At 40.8% G+C, this 17221-nt stretch overlaps 1 protein-coding gene across 3 annotated transcripts in view; it reads right to left on the minus strand.

Annotated features, from left to right (window-relative positions):
• COP1 (COP1 E3 ubiquitin ligase) overlaps positions 1-17221 on the minus strand; it is a 123034-nt gene that overhangs the window by 39837 nt on the left and 65976 nt on the right. For all 3 annotated transcript variants that reach the window (XM_038143848.1, XM_038143849.1, XM_038143850.1), the window contains one exon: positions 13995-14111. In XM_038143848.1, the coding sequence (XP_037999776.1) occupies positions 13995-14111 (117 nt within the window). The remainder of the gene's footprint in view (positions 1-13994; positions 14112-17221) is intronic.

Here is a 17221-nt window from a genome sequence, read left to right on the forward strand (position 1 = left end):
CTTGTAAAATAAGAGAATTGGGAATTGCTAATGGAGCCAGCAGCATCAGAGGTAATCTCCAAGTTGTTTAGAAAAATGGCATTGATCTTGGGATTTTAGTTGTTTAAACAAAACAAAGAAAAGGACAGAGTCTGTTTTTCCCAGAAATGATTTTCCTTACATTTAGACTTGTTAGAAAAATTTACAAAACTGCTGCTACCAGCAGGCTTTAGGTTCAACACCACCTGTTGTAAAGCTCTTGCTGTGTAGTGATGTACAGCAGCTCCACGAAGAGCAGCAAGGGTTATGACAGGGTGTCACAAGCAGCAGTCCTTTCACTGAATACCAGCACACACAAAAACCAGAGAGCAGAGCAATCCCACTCTCCAGGTAACATTCATCCTGCAGGTCATGTGTTTCACCCACTTTCACTATGAACATTAATCAGCATCAGCTAATTCACAAGACCCCTCAGGCTTTTTTCAACCAAGAACCACTTACTTGAAGGAATATCAAGCCAAGGACAGCAAAACAAAACTTCACCTGCAATGCAACAGTTTTATATTCAAAGGATGTAACCACTAGAAAGACCCAAGAGCTGCATACAAAGGTTCTGTGGCTCTCCTCTGGAAAACTAAATTGCTGGAGAATCAATGCCCATTTTTCTTATTTCAATCATTTAAAAATGCACATTTCTCAACTGTTCAATATTTAGATTATTGATCCATTAAAAAAAGAAGTCCTTTACATTACTTGGATTTCTCAGCACTCACAGACATGAGAATATAATGATGCTCCTTGTTCCACAGCAGATAAATGCCACGGACAAGAAGATGCCCATATTGAAATGCCCAGCTGTCAGGTAGGCAGCCAGATGTTAATTAAGTGGTCTGGTAGAAGCATTCTGCGATTAAAGGCACATTTTGGACTTTTTCAAAATAAAATACATCTTCAATAGCAAACCTAAAGGTCAAAATAATCTCATACATTAATGCTCTGGCTACAGCCTGCAGTCCTGCACATCTCATGCTACAGCTCTTTTACTGAAACAGAAGCTCAGGCTGGAGTGTAATCTTTCCTGTGCTCTTGTGCTTCTCTGACCATGATGGTCTGATTTGGTACATCTAGTAACTCATGTCCTCAGCTCATGACTGCCCCATCTTCCTCATTTGTCTGTTTTCCTCCATATGAACTTCAAGCGTGGATCAAGGCTGGCTTGTTTGCACCAGTGAAACTCTGTACATCAGCAGTAACAATAAGAGACGTTTATAGGCTGAGGGGGTGTATTTAAATGACCTCTTTAACGAGACAAACTGAGAGCAAATTTGGTGCAAGATACCTCTGCTTGCCATCAACTAGAGTATGCTGGGGAAACCAAAAGAACAGCAAAATAAAAGGATATAAAACAAGCCCGCTAAATGCTTTCCATCAGAATGAAAGAGGAGAGACATGACTTCGTAACATTTCATTTCAGTTTTATTTCCATTGGCTAAAAACCAAAAAAGATTTCAAGAGTTCCTGGAGGAAGCCTTTATCACTGAAACATTGAAGGGGTTAGCTGAAATCCAATTATATATATATTTAAACATCTACCTACACAAATTGATCTTTTTTTCACTCGTTTCTCCTCTGTATACCAAATGTAAGCAAGATCACTCAGTTTTCAGGGCTTGGAGAATTGTATCTAGGCAACTTGTTTAGCAGGAAAATATAACTGCATCCTTATGCCTTCAAGTGTCCAGAGTACAGTGGTTCAAATCAAAGCCTGCTTTGAGTGTCTCTGGGTAAAAGGAAAGAGCACCCACTGTTATTTCCCTACCTGATGTGTCATGAAAGAGGGGATGAGCCATCCTGATGAATATTTGCTGAACAGAGATAAACAAGAGGTAGAACAACAGAACTTTAGATGGGTTAACCAAGAGTCTCTTTTTTGCCCAAGTTCAGTGTGATTTCTTGCTTTAAAAAAGGAACCTTGAATCCACAAAGGTAAAGTCTTTGGCTGGACTAAAAATGGAAACAGGATGTGGAGACTCACATGAAACCTCAGTTTTCACCAGGAAAAACCTTTCTTCTGTTAGGGAGGAGAAAGAGGAAGGAGATAAAAAACATCCTGGTTTAAAAATAAACTCAAATCACTGTACTTCAACACGGTACACTGGGGATGAGATGGCACATTAGGGTACCTCGGTCCTTAGAGAAACCTGAAATAGGGCCAGGTAAACAACACCTGAGGAAAGGCTGCCATCAGAGCCCAAACCCTGCAAATTAAATGCTTGAAAACACATTTCTTTAAATTCCAGAGGAAATCTGCAAAAGCCATCTACGTAGCTCCAGAATTACTTGCAGACTTACTGAAAAGCCATTAATAAAATAAAATAACTTCTCCGGTGGATCTTCTATCTACCTGTGCACCAGGAAATGGAGCCTCCCTGCCAAGGAAATAATATCAAAGGCTGGTTGAAAGACAACTTAGAATTTTATTATGAGGAAGCTCAAATGAAACTTAATCCTATACAGAATGCCATATCTGTCAGAAATCCATTTTTGCTCAAAGGCCCTGAAAGTCATGGAATACTGTAGGTTGGAAGGGACCTCTGAAATCCAGCCAGTCCAACCGCCCAGTCAAGGATGGGACAACTGCAAAGTTGAATTCAATTTCTAAGTTAAATAATTTTGTTCAAGAGTCCTACTCAGTCACACTCCAGGCGTTTCCAAAGACAATTCTATAAATGCTTCCCTCAGTTATCTTAAAAGGGCTCTAATGTCAAAGGATTAGGGAGATTTTTTTTTTTAAATACAAACTTGCTTAAGCTATTTGCTATTGACATAGAAAGGCAAGGCATTAGCCCACCTCTCAGCACTGCAGCAATAATGTTTGGGTTGTGTTTTGCTGCACAGGTTTCTGGCTTCTCAGATCTTTCAGGTTTTGTCTATCTACACCCACACGATGGGGGTGGCATGAAGCACTGTCATACAACCTTAGCTCTCCTTTAATTCATTTTTTTTCTTCTTACTAGTGCAGAAGAAAATGAACAGCTCAATTTTAACTGCTGCCAATAGCCTGCAATACCAAACAAAAGTACTTGCAGATCTTCATGTGACTGAGATGGCTTTATTAAGAAAGCTTGGGGTGGAGATTTAATCTTCCCTACAGCAGAAAGGCAGGCTGGAGTTTGAACATCCATATGTGGGTCTTGCTCTGGAGAGAAGACTGGGGATACAGGACAGCTGAACCTTCTATCTTTGGGAATAATTCAACTCAACAAATGAAACTTTGTGGAGGGACACCTTCCCCGAAAAAATCTCTTCCAGGGCAGAAGAGACAGTGGGAAGGAAAAAAAAAGGATCCTTGTTTCAGCAACAGAAATGCAGGGTGGCATTTGGGCATTTGACAAAGAATGGTGAAGAAGTCTTCCAGCCAGCAAAACAGTATAAAGAGATCTGTTTCAATTGAGAGAGCAATACTGGAATGGGATATGATGAGCACAGGGTTTGGCCTATCACAAACCACTTCTGGGAGGGAAGACAGTGTGACAGTTTCTACTACATAAAAGAAATAAATGCTTCAGGAAAAGAAAAGAGATGACAATGCATTAGGGACAGGGAGAAGTGGACTTGAATTCATAGGAAAAAAGACCTGCACTAAAAATTAGCACAAGAATTTTCTGAAGAAGGAATTAGATAATATCAACAGTAAGTTGACATTAGTGCCCTCTGTACAAACAATTTCCCTTACTGTAAAGGCAAGAGATTAAAAATGGGTTTGATACAGCCTGAAGCAAAGAACCTTTGCAGACAAAACTGTCTGGAGCATCTTGCTGAAGAATGCAGTGTGCTGCTTCTCTCTTGCAGCATGACAAATCACATGAGGAGCAGACAGCAGAATGTCACTCGTGACCCATGTCACTCCAACACCTCCCCCCAGAACACTGTAGCACAGGTAAAGCTAACTGGTATTTTAAATTTTTCCTGTTTGTACTTTCTTGTACTTTCCCTTCCAAAAAAGCCTCAATAAAGCAAGAAAAATTTATTCCAACAGCCATTATCACAGGCACATTAAAAATGTTTGCTGGATATGGCTTTGTATTCACAATTTTTTTCTTCCAGCAGAAACTGCAAGTGCTTTGTTTCTATAATTAAGACAAAATTATTCATTTGATACATTTGCTTTTTTCTCTTCTTTTTACCTGGAGTTTCCTTTGCAGTGAAGGAACAGTTTTTCTCTGAATAACCATTTTTCTGCAGCCCTGGGGAAATCTCAGCAATCTCTTTTAGAAGCAATGCTCTGGTCCACAGCAGCAAACTGTAACAATGCCCTTATTTTGTATTTCAGGTGTGCGTCCAAGATGATTTGGGATGCAGTACTTCATTTATGTTTGCTCTCAGAGTTCTGTCTAGACAAGTGGTACCAGACTCCTGGGGAGGTCCTGCACACCCCATCTTCCTAGGTGTCAAACATTCAGTGGCCATCCAAAAAGGGACTGAACCTGAGAAAAGCATTCAATACATATTTTCCCTGCAGGTGAAAACCTCCCCCATGTGCTCTAAAGAGTATACAAGATTAAGAAAGGTCTGTATGATTCATTTTGCTGGCAGCAAAATCTTAAAAAAAACCCCAAACAACTAAACCCTTTAAAGTGAGGAAGCCACAGAGCCCATGATGTTAGCAAGGAGATGAAAGGAAGTTTCTAAAGCAGAGGAAGGCACATGGGTATTTGGAGATGACAACTTAATCTCATTTTCCTACACTGCAATACAGATGATGGGCAACAGCCTCCAAAGATTAGATTTAAGGAATCCAATGGAAATCCACCCTCAAAAAAAATCAGATTTAGGGAATTCAACACAAATCCAGCCCAGGTTTTCATTTAAACAAACAAAGAACACAGCTTTGAGAAGAAGGAAAATGACCAACAGTGTTCTGTTTAGCAAAATGGATGATAAAAGGCACAGAGTGAGAAAGCTCCACTCCATGAAAACTGAAATAAAGAGCTGAGGTTAGATTGCATGTGCATGTCTGTCAGTTTAATCTCTGGCAAAAGCAACAGTACAATAAGACCCTTCTAGAAAAGAAAGGCTCAGGAGTGTCCCAGCACAGGGTTTCAGGTCAGCACTTGAAATATTTTGACAGAGCTCTGCAGGAAACACTATACCCTGCTTCAGCCAGTGATTTGCATCTCTTACTCACACCAGCTGTACTATTTTCTAAAAAATATATACCAACACTAGCATTCCTCTAAAGATCTATATCTCCCTCTGCTGAACAGATAAAGAGAACAGCAGCCTTGATGGGAACTGCCAACTGGGTTTTTAACCTTTGTGTTCCGTGGATTCCCTATAGCTCAAAGTTACAGATGACATTTGCCAGGTTATGGATAATGGTCTTTAAACACTGGGGACATTTTGTTACTGACTTGTCTAAAGCTTTTGATTCAGCAGCCCATAAAGCCTTCACCCTAAATAACTTGTCTTACATTAAGGAGAGAAGGAGGAGACATAAAACATTAGATATTAATCAGTTGACAAAACGGCTCTGATGGGAGAGGGAAGCAAAACAGATTTATCTAGAACTCTTTTGAAACTTTGACCTTTATGGTTTTAAAGAGATATAGCCATTTCTCACAGGAGTAAGGGATAGATGGGTTTTGTGCAATTCAAGGGTTGTTGTCTATCAGACTGTTGGAGAAATGAAATATTCAGTACATGCAAGCAAGGTTTACTAATGCTACAAAACTATTGAAGACAACAGCAGTAATAACCTGCAGCTTTGGAAATAATTCATTCTTTACATCTGAAAGAGCAAAAAAAAATTATGCACTGTTCAGATGCAACATTCAGTTATGCTCCTAACACAGCTTCTCTCACTATGTAAATGCATAACTCTACGTGAACCAGTGCCTGTAAGCTGATGTCCAAAATAAATTTTATGACACCTATAACATGTGAAGAACAGTCATTTTATGGTAAAAGGTGCTTCAATCCATGCTGTTTAAATGGACTAGACCGTGGAAGAGATGAAACTTCTTACATGAGCAACAGGAGCCTTACTTGCACATGGAGTGCTGGGTACATCTATCACAGCTAAAAATACCACGTCACTTGCTGAACACATCTCTCTCAGTTTAAGATTCATACTGCACACAACAAACACTCTTCTTAATGCTAAAAGCCATGTCAGCTCTGGTTCTTGAAAGAATCAAAGCTGCACAAGTCACAGAGCTGTGATTCAGGGAAAGGGCAGCGCAGTCAGATTCCCTGGAACCACACACTCCAAGAGGTCAAGATCATGTGGACAAGGGCTTGAGGCATTACAAAAGATGGATGTAAAAGGAACATCCTCCCTAGGATTTTAAGAGTGCATTTATGAAGCTTTCAGGTTTCTGTTGTATTAGCAGACATCATACAAAGAGAACCAAGCAGGCTTCAGAGCAGTCAAAGCAGCTCTAAGGAAAGGAAAGTACAGGCTCCTGAGAACCTGAGCTGGCCAAATTATCAGTCAAACCTGATTTTAGTCCAGAACTGCATTTTGCTTCACTAGCCTGAGGAGTTACTAGTCTTAACTAGCTTCTGGAGATGATGATCTGATTCATTATCTAAACTGACCTCACAGCAGACTCCACTGGAAGAGAGGAATGATATTAGAAGTGTTACAATTGCTAAAATCCAAGCTTCAGATAAGAAGGCTTAAACCAAAGATAGGGTGGATTGTGTACACAGGGAAACAAGCACAGGAAAGCACATGATGATACACAGGTATCCAAGGTGGAAAAGAAGCAACATACCCTAACTGAGCAACAAAATAATTAATGTGAAGAGTAAATGGATTTGCACATGTAACTACAGTCTCATTATTTGTCATTTTTTTGAGATTTAAAGGGCTGATATGAACCTCACCCAAACATTTAAAATTCTACTCTTAAAGATTCATGCAATGTTTAGCTGCTCAGACACTATGAAAAGATGCCTTTGAGATGAGAGCCCACACTGCACTCAGCAGTTAAAGATTTTCCTGCACAATGTGACAACCTTCACCAGTTAGTATGGAAGCACAGTACCCAAATAAAAGGCTGGAACAGTTAATCCATGCAGTATGAAGAGCAGAAAACACAGCAAGCCATTACAGAGGATGTAATTCCAAAGAGCAATTCCTTTGAATGAGCTACCAGTAAAACTGCAGCTTTGGAAACTGCCGAGGTTGGAAAGCATTAAACTCTTAAGGGATACAGCAACAGCTAGCAGCAAGAGCAATTTGGCATTCTGAGAAAAAGATGAATGTTGGAGCTGGCTATCTGTTCCTGAATTCCAAGGCTCATTTCAATTTAAATTTGAATTTCGTCACATTGACTAAATGACTTCTGTGTCAGTTGTAAGACAAAATGTTCATGAAAAGAATATTTAAGCAAACAATTAGCACGCTCATTTCTGCCAATGACAGATTTATCCTTTTCTCTAGAGAATCAAATGGAGCTTTTCAAGTTCATTTTATTCATTCACTTGTTACTGAAGTGTGATGACCTCTGGGACAAAGTTAGGAAACTCCCCAGTAGGTCTCTATATTGTTAGTCACTATTCACTGCAATTGCTTTATCCGAGACAAGTCAGATACTGCTTTTTCTGTGTAAGTAAAAAAGTTCTATCAGCTCTTGAACTCTTAAGGCTTATGTGAAAATTGCACATGCGACACATCCTGCACACTGATGAGAGGTTTCATGTCCCTTTGTGATTTCCTAGGAAGCAGTGGCAGCAAGGCAGGAAGACACTACCTGGCAGATCTGACAGCATCTCTGATGTGCAGGAACAGAAAAATCAGCTTAACTACAAAGATCTTAAGTTTAAATAACATGGTATAGGTGCAGTTCTTCTCACTGTCAGTCCTGAGCAGAAGCACAATGTGATCCACATACCAGAGCCAGAGAGATTGCCTTCACCAGGACAGCAGAAGGCTTGGTTTGATATCTCACCTTCATTTACATCCCAGGGTCCATGAAGAGGGATAACATGTAAGTCAAACCTTCAAAGATCTGTCCACACCTAAAAAGTTCCATTAAGCTCAGTGTTTCCACTACAGTAAGTGCTTTGGGACAGAAATATGACCACAGCCTTACTGGCCAGAAGTACAGATTCCTCCAAACAACCCTGACTGACTCAAGTGCTGTAAATGCTTTCCAATGCAAAACAAACGAAGGCTTTGCAGTGAATTCTGGAATGAGTTTGAATTAAAGGTGACAAATGTGCACTTCCAAAACACAGACCTTGTCCCCTACTTCCCCTGCCAACAGCCTCAGAGATCATGGACTGGAGGAAGGTTTATTACTACTTACCCACAAAATGAAAAGACACACTGCAGGTAAAGTCCTATCCAAGTAATGGGCAAGTCCTGAACTACTGCATGCCTCTGCTTTCATCAAGGTTGAATTCCGAGCACTCACTGCTGTGAAGTTTTTCCACAGTTTGAAAGGAATGCCTAATCTTTGTCTGTGCCTTTAAATACTAAGCTCAATTCATACACTGAAGGTAATCTCGCAGCTCAAGCCCAAGGAAACTCCCTAACTCCACCCTAAACATGTCATATATTCACACAAAAAATCTTTCCTGAGTCACTGCAGGCTTTCAACAGAACACACTACTCACCCATGAGAATGTTTTACGGTAAGACCTTGCTCTAAGCTGGAAAACATTAATTCTCTTCCAAAAGGGCACGCTACCTTCTTGGTCATTAATATCCCATCATTCTTCTGAGCTGAATGACAAGACAGGTAAGTCACCCAGATCTGAGACAGTGTACAAGGCTAACTCTACGGGGAGATGTTTGGAAAAGAGAAATCACTGCTCCAGTTACTGCAGCAGAAAAATCAATATTTCATTGGCCAGGATAGTCCTTAAAGTGGCCCCACTTGGACAACAGGTATATTAGAAAAATGGAATCATGATGATAAAAAAGCCACTTTTGACCCTGAGCTGTAAGTGCATCAGGGTGATGCAGAGACCTCAAGGGGTGGGTAAATAGCTGCAAATGAAAACAAAGCTGTTGGACACAACAACAGGAGTCCTTCATAATGCTGCTACTGATCCACAGCATCAACTTAATTTTGTGACCATTCAAAACCAGAATACAACACCATTGTGCAATGCTAAAGGTGGAGCACAGGAAACATATTTAAACAGCTTGGAAAACGTGGTGGGGAAGGACAAAACCACCTTTGAGGGAAAAGCAGAAAGAGGGGAAGGCAATAAGGAAGAGAGAGAGCTGGTAAGAGAGGAGAACCTCAGCATTAAGAGCACATCCCATGTTCACTGAGGGTTTGCCCCTTGTTAGTAAATACTGGCATTGATACAGGCTGCCAAAAGCCTGTCTGGGGCTGGCACTGGTGCTCAATGGATCAGGAAAATCCAGAAAATCCAGAAAATCCAGAAAAAAGGCAATTCAGTTTTGGCCATGCAATTGATAGAGTGAAGGAAGAGATGGAAAAGAAAAATCTGGGATGTTTAGGAGGGAGTATGGCATCTCCAATGCAGGCAGAGTGAGTATGGCATCTCCAATGCAGGCAGTCTCCAACTCTGTTGCTCTAAGTAGTAAGATCAGCATCAATCAGCATCACCCCACTTTATCCCTGCTGCAGCCACTTCACCTGAACCCACACTATCAAGAGTTTGTGACAACATAGCAAAGCTGTTTTAGAGACTGATGAAAGCTAAAACTAATGCCGCAAAACCTTAAGTCTGACTATGTTGCAGCTGCTCTGTTGCTATCCTGTCCATATGTATTTCTCTGCTGCTTGCACTTATTTTGTGAAGCTCCTGGAGAGGAGACAGTCTCTGTCCTGCATCTCTGCAGCCCTGAGAGACCGCTCTCAGCCCTCAATCCAACCTGCTAGATTTGTGGGTCAAAATACAGTATTTGAGGAGATGCTGCATCTAATGTCATAGAAACTTCAGATCACTGAATTCTTACAAAACCTCTGCATAATATATGGGAAATAAAAAGTCAGTGGTGGCTGCTGACACTATTACAGCAGGCTGGGAATAAAACATTCCTACTATCAATAGCTACACTGAGCTCACTGGAGTTAGCAGACAGTCTGATCTCACCCAGACTGCACAACTTGGACATTCCAGCTGCGAAGTGCATGATGCATTTTCAGCCTTTAGTTTTCTTTTTAAAGCAGGGAAACAGCACTGCTAGAAAATATATGGGTTAAGGACATCAGTGCTATTGCTGGGGCAGAACAATAATAACTTCAGCCATGATTTATATAGTTAATTTCAGAATAAAACCCTATCTGTTTTTAAAAAGAGGGAAAGACCACAGAATGACCTGATTTTGTATTTGGCAGTGATTACAGTTTATCCTGGACAATGTTTCAACTCAGTAAGCATGTAAATAGAATATTTTATTAAAGTAACAGACAAAAGGGGTCTTTTCTTCTTTATGTGTCCTCACCACTGCAACAGATTTTATCAGGCTGCAGCCAGACACACCAGCTTTCCTCTCACCTGAAGTGCCTGATTTTAAGTGAATTACTTCTCAAACCAATATCCATTTCTCTCTTCTATAGGCTCTATTTCTAGTTTATGGCCCATTTTTTCTGTTTTAAGCTACCCAAGGTAATTTTTTTTGGTCATCTAAGAGCTTCAGAGTGAAGAGTCCAGAAAAGGAACTTATATATCATCCACATTAGATGCTAATCCTGGGATTTGCTTTTATAGTGGCATCTAAAGCTTGTTTTCCTACATCATCTGAAGCCAACTCAGTGCTCTCTATTACAGAAGAGTGTTCCTCATGGAGATATACAGTCTAAAAACACTTTTAAAGATGGCTAGGTTTAAATCAAAGCAAAGCATCACAGCAAATCCTGTGACAGAACCCCCCCATTTCACTCACTGTGCCACAAGGTTCACAGCCTGACTTTGCTTCCAAACCCACCCCTACAGTCCTTCAGTTCCCTCCTTTATTTGGCAATGCAGCATGGCAACTGGGAGCAGGTGGGAATGCTTTTACAAACCCAGACCTCTGGTTCAAGATTCCCTACAGAGAATGAAGCAAAGTCAGGCTGTGAGCCCTGTGCTGCCTCAGCTCACCTAATTCATGCCATGTGTTGGTAGATCTCTAAGGGACCTTGGTACCTTCCTTACAATTCTTCTGTAAAAGAGAGTTCTAAAATTGGGGAAGGCAGAAAGGTACCTCTCAACCTTTCACCTGTTCAGAGTGTAGCATGGTGAGCTGTGTGGGCCAACAGCCAAAATTACAAACCAGTGAGAAGAAATGTAAGATGGGGACAGGGTGGAAAGGACCTTAAGATGCTCCTCCTGTTTCTGTGGTGAAGGCAAGGGAGGAACCAGCACAGAGATGCTGATCTAGCTGAAGCATCTCATTAGGAAAACCCACTTCAAGGAGGCATTCTGAACAGATGATGCAAGTGGGCAAGATGCATTTGTCAAGGGCAGAGAGGAGCTTTTCTGAAGCAAGGTGTGAAAGAACAGGACATTATGAAAAGATGTTCCAGCTATATGAATTAAGAGAGAACCTTTAAAGAAAATAAAAATGTCAACCCTGAAAAAATTTCTCCTTCAGTCAAAATTACATTGCTTAAGGAAGTTATGCTGGCTTTCAGCTATTCTGCATACAGATAAAAGGAACTGAAATGTGTAATTAATAGTATAGTAAATCAAGTTACTTCTTCCTTTTATAGCTCAAATATTACACACCAATATTTCCTCCCTAACCATTTTATGAATTGCTTACCTCATCAAGTCTTAAACTATAGATATATACATATATACAAATAAAAATACAGACACATATATAGCATTAAGCTCCATCAAATCAGCAAATAAATTGAGAGTATATACAGAAACAGCACTTCTGTTTAAATACAATACAAGACTTGTGGGGCATGAAATGCTCAGAAGTCTTGGCTATTCTATCCTTGAATAAATCACTGAATATGTAATTGAAACAGTTTCCAAAATGTGAAAATCCTCTTAGCATGTGAGCAAGCCAAGGCAGGGCTAAGACAGCGTTCTGAAATTGGCCACTACACTGGTCACTGAATTAGTGTTTCGTGTTGTGGACTGCTCATTTTTATTTCTGCTGGGGGCAAACAGGAGTGATCAAGTCAGTGAGCCCTGTTCCCTGCTTTTTTTTTTTTTTTTAGTACTTCTCAAGGAAGTCAGCTTTGACTCTTCCTTTATTAATTTTAAAGCCTGTGTGACAACTCATGCTATTCAACAGTTATGCTCCTTTTTCCACAAACGAAATGAAATTATTAAGCAAGATTAGCTGAAGCTGATGGAGAAGAAAAACCTTTGGTCTCCATCGTAACACATTAAACATGACTGGTTTACTATATGGGGTATGAAAGTAGACACTAACCCATTTCTTTGCTCAGATTATTTTTTAGGAGTTCAGAAATGATGTCTTTCAAGATTGCAGTATTTCTTTTAAAATGCCATTTTTCCCAAATGTATTTATGGCTGAAAGATCAATTAGAATTCCACTGTGGGAAGTGATTTCCATTGGTTCAATTACCCCATGTAATTGTTTCAGCAATCATAACATCAATCAAATATCCATTTTAATTTTTATTTAGAGATTCAATTACCAAACATCAAGCAGATGTAGACACTTCTTTCAGTACAAATACCCTTTTACCCCTCAGCATCCTCTAAATCATAGAGGCATGCATGCAGTCCTTTAAACCTCCATGAAACTTTTACAGCTTCCTAATGCCTCTTTCTCAACACACTTGCTGAAGACAAACCCAGTTTGTTAGAGCTGGGTGTGGGGACAAAGACACTCCCACCACTCTACCCCATGTGCCCTCCAGCTCCAAAAGCCTTCCTTGATTTACCTGTGCCTTATCCCCCCTGCCTTTCAGGTGGCACAGAATCCCTGTTATCTATTTATCAAGAAGAATTCTGTTTCATAGTGCTTTTACAGGTGTATTTTAATCAGTGGCTGATCCATTTAGAGCTAGTGTTCAACTTTCCCTAGAGCCTTTCCCAGAGAGTCCCTTCTCAGTCAAATGCTGCTGGCTAGTAGGTATTGTTGTTCAAGTATTTTTACATGTAATTCACTAAACTTCAGAGAGATGCCCGTCAAGCAAGTCAATATTTTACACTCCAGCTTGAATCCATTTTTGGATTCAAAATGCAAGTTTATTTTTTGCCTCCTAAGAGTTACAACTGAAGTAGAACCAGCCTGGAAATGAGAACACCTGAATGAAATGGCAAACCAGGGGTTGAAAGAATGATCAGTGTATCTGCCAGAGTCCAGACAGAACAAATGTAGTAAGAACAACTAGCTACAAGTGCATTAAAACTCCCCAAGGAAAAAGAAAATGCAGAGTTGGTTAAACATTTATAGGCACCTGTGAGTTTTAGTTACTGTATGCATAGCACAATACAGCTTCCTCCCAAAGCGACACCTGCTCTGCTCTCAGATCTTTGTGTTATCACCAAAACCATTTAATCTAAGTGAATAAAAGGCTCCTCGTGCCTTCCCCACTGAATTATTAAAAAAAAAAAAGTTAACAGCCGTCTTTGCCCAGCCTAGGAAAACATGAGCCCCCCCACAGGGATTGTAGTTGGAGCTCCGGGAAGATGCACAGCCACAGCTTTACAGCACGCTTCAGGTAAAACCAGTTAAAATTCCCAGTATGGCTCTGCAGCATTTATAGAACAATATTATAAATCAGAAAGAGCAGCTCTCATCATGTTAACACATTGAGACTCCCAGAGCTGAGCTCTGCCTGGTTGCCTTAGTGATCCCAATAAATGCACTGGGTGATTTCTTTACCTGCCTTATCTCTGATAGAGGCACCCAAATGAAAAAGCCAGGCTGGGGCATGACATTGACACGGCACTGTGGCACTTGAGAAGTTTTACTCAGAGACATTTTAACAGCAAAGACGCTTCAGTCTTGGGCACGGCAGCCAACCTCACATCTTTGGGGAGAATAAGGAATAAAGGAAGGAAGAAACAGTATCTCTTTGCCCCAAATCCCTTTTACCTACCTGCACAGCCAAAAGCTAGGTGATACCTAGAAGATGGGCTGAATTTGACACAACACACGTTAGCCTTGGCCTCAATGCTTGCAACTGAGTTGTCCAAGTTGGTAGACCACAGTTTCACTAGAGAAAGGGAAAGAGAGACATGAATAAACAAAAACCAACAAAAACATGAACTTCATCTGAAAGGCCTAAAATCTAGTTATTTCATGAATAAGATTCTGGCAAGCCTCAGTTGCAAATATGTTAGTGAGTCTAAAGGGTCACTTGTCACTGGTGGTTGGTAAGTCCGAGAATACTCTCAAGTCCACATTGTAGATATCCTGCCCATTTCCATACACATAGGACATGCCAAAAGTGCCCATCCCACACACCTGAGACCATCAGAGCAGGGGATTAACTACATGCTACAATCTCAGAGCTTATGGTTACTGCAGTGCAGATTCATACAATCAAGGACAGGAAGGCTTACATCCTTTTTTTGTTCCTTCTCCTTGGGCTGGGATGCAAGAACTCCATGCTCCACAGCAAAATTGCTTTGCACAGAATAAATACACCTAATTGTATGCACAGTGAGTGAGAACAACTTATTTTATTCCTGAGAAACTGGCACAGACAGGAGAGAAATCAGTATGCTGGCTTCCTATGATGCAATAATGCCTTGGTACAAGAGCTTCACTGTTCTATGAGAGTACCACATGAAAACTGATTAAACTATGTGCTAGAAGGGGCTCCTCCTCTGAAGCACTCCAGTGCTTCAGAGAATGTCCAACAATATTGTTCAAAATACAGCCTTCTCCACCTGCCAAGAAACACTTCAAGCACCATTTAACCTTAAGATGAAGAGTGCCAGGTGCTCCTCACATAGTTAATCTTATTATTAAAAGCTAAACAATGCACTGCCTTTGGCCCAGATAAAGGAGCAGCAGATTGGTATCAAGCCCTATCGATGCCTACAAGGCAGAAAAGACTTAAACATCTCCCCTCCCTCTTTTCTTGATGAGTGGATCAAGCTGTACTTAAGTATCACAATCTAAGGCTGGAAGCAGAGCAAGCTGGAACCAATGTTAAACAGGCAGTCGCTACATGAAGGGTTAAAAAACCCCTCAAGAGATCCCCTTGAGCTGCATGGGCTTCTTCAGATCTTCAGGTCCTCCAGTCTTCTCACTGAAAGATCACTTTGGAGGTGAAGTGAGCAAAAATGGCAAAACAACAAGAACCTTGCAACCCGCTGTGATCAATACGTGAGAGATCAGCAGTCTTACAGTGTGTCCCCCACCCTCTGAGGGGCCCTCTGTGTCACCTGTTGGTCAGCATTTCCCAGGGGCTTTGAGGGAGAAGCAAGGCTTCCAGTTGGGTTATCCAAGGATGTTTTAGAAGATGAAGGAAAAGGAGGAATACCGGCAGGTTGGTTCCAGTGCTCTTTTTGATAGTACGGCAAGCAATGAAAGCAACAAGCCTGGGCTGTTTCTGACCATAGAAAGATGGAGAAACAGCACTGCTCAGAGCACACCAAGGAATCATTGTAAATACATCACTGTGTGGATATCTGGCAGCTGCCTGGAACCATCAGAAAGCAGCACACAGACACCAGCAGGAATATAAACCCCAGTGGCATACTCTGTTTGCCCAGAAGCATTATGTAAAATTCAATGAAAACAGCACCCAGCCTTAGCTTGCATTCTCATTGATCAGAGCTATAATATGCACCCTGAACACCTGGCTACATTTTAAAATGAAACAAAAGCTTTGCAAGCATGGCTTAAAGAAGCTCTCTTCTCCCAGGCAAGACGGGATGATAAAGCTTCTCCACCATATTCTGCACTCGGTGACAGAGGGGACCAGGGAAGAATTTTGGAGAACAAGAAAATATTTACATTTTGCTTAAATGAACAGACACCAAGAGATGAGTAGTCTAAGTTCTGGTGGCAGTAATGGCCACCAAGTTTATGGATGAGATAAGAAGCAAATAAAACATGTTTATGAGAGAACAGTGTCAGCAGACAACACCAACTTGAGGAGTGTGGGGTGGGTACACAATCTCAAGTTCAGAGCAATACTCTGCCAAAATCTAGTATTAAAACAACACAGGCTTTTTTTGAAGCTTTCCACCTAGATACTTAAAGCTGCATCCAAAGCAGCCAAGCCTCTCCTTGACCCCCCCCAACAAACAAATGGCCATCTGGTCCCAGCTCGGTATCAAAAGCTAATTGAGGGCTCTGTTTCAGCTTGGCTCCTTTTTTCATTCAAGCTTGCAGGTCATAAGCTGAGCCATTTAATCTGGTGAAGAGACAATCCATGTGCTCAAAGCCATGATAATATTCGTTACAACTGACAGGCACAGATTAGAGCCTGCAATTTCTGTGATCTAACTGCTGTGAGATACGCCGGGCTCCAATTACATCTTAGTCAGTACCATAAAAAGGATAGATGGGACACATAACAACACATAATAAAGCATGTCAAGTTTTACCTAGAACTGCCCATTATTTTTTAAAAAGAACTGACAGGTTAATAAAGCATAATTCATAAGGGTAGAGTTTATTTGCTGTAGCTTTCATCAGTTTTGCTGAGGTCGAGGCAGTAATTATCCAACACAGATGTCTTGGTAACATCCCGAATTGTGTTGATGAGACAAGCAACCATCTGAGATTGACTATTTCTGAAACACATGTTCTCAAAGCATATTTTCTCCCATTTTGCAGCTGCTGAGAGACATCTTTATGTGGCCAAATACCTACACCTCACTAGAGTATTAAAAAGATGCCTCCAGAACAGTTTTTTCATTTAAAAATGTTTCGGCCTTTTCAAGATTTTTTTTTTAGTTGGAGCTTTACACCAAATGTCTAAGTTCATCAGTTAATTTTCCATGCATCAGTTCTGTGTCTAAACACTGACTAAAAGAGGCAGAAGCCTGTACTACAGTAGCTGAAGGTTGATGTTCACAGTTGGTACACAGAGTAAGGATGTTTCATCCAGCCTGTCACTTGTGAGTTCTTATCTGCTCATCTGCTGCTACTCTGGAAAAAGCTCTAAGCCAGGAATAGGATCTTGCTACCAGAAAATTCATTTGCAGAGATTAGCAGAATCCCTAGGAAAGGAGAAAGCTGCTGAATTGTCCTGCTAGGCAAAATTTTGGATCCACTGCCTTGTGGTGGAAACTGATGACTGTCAGTAGGCAGTGACTGCAGGGCACTCCTTGCATAAGGCACAGACTTTATTGTCAATAAAAA

Source organism: Motacilla alba, chromosome 8, assembly GCF_015832195.1.
Source record: "Motacilla alba alba isolate MOTALB_02 chromosome 8, Motacilla_alba_V1.0_pri, whole genome shotgun sequence".
Taxonomy (NCBI): domain Eukaryota; kingdom Metazoa; phylum Chordata; class Aves; order Passeriformes; family Motacillidae; genus Motacilla; species Motacilla alba.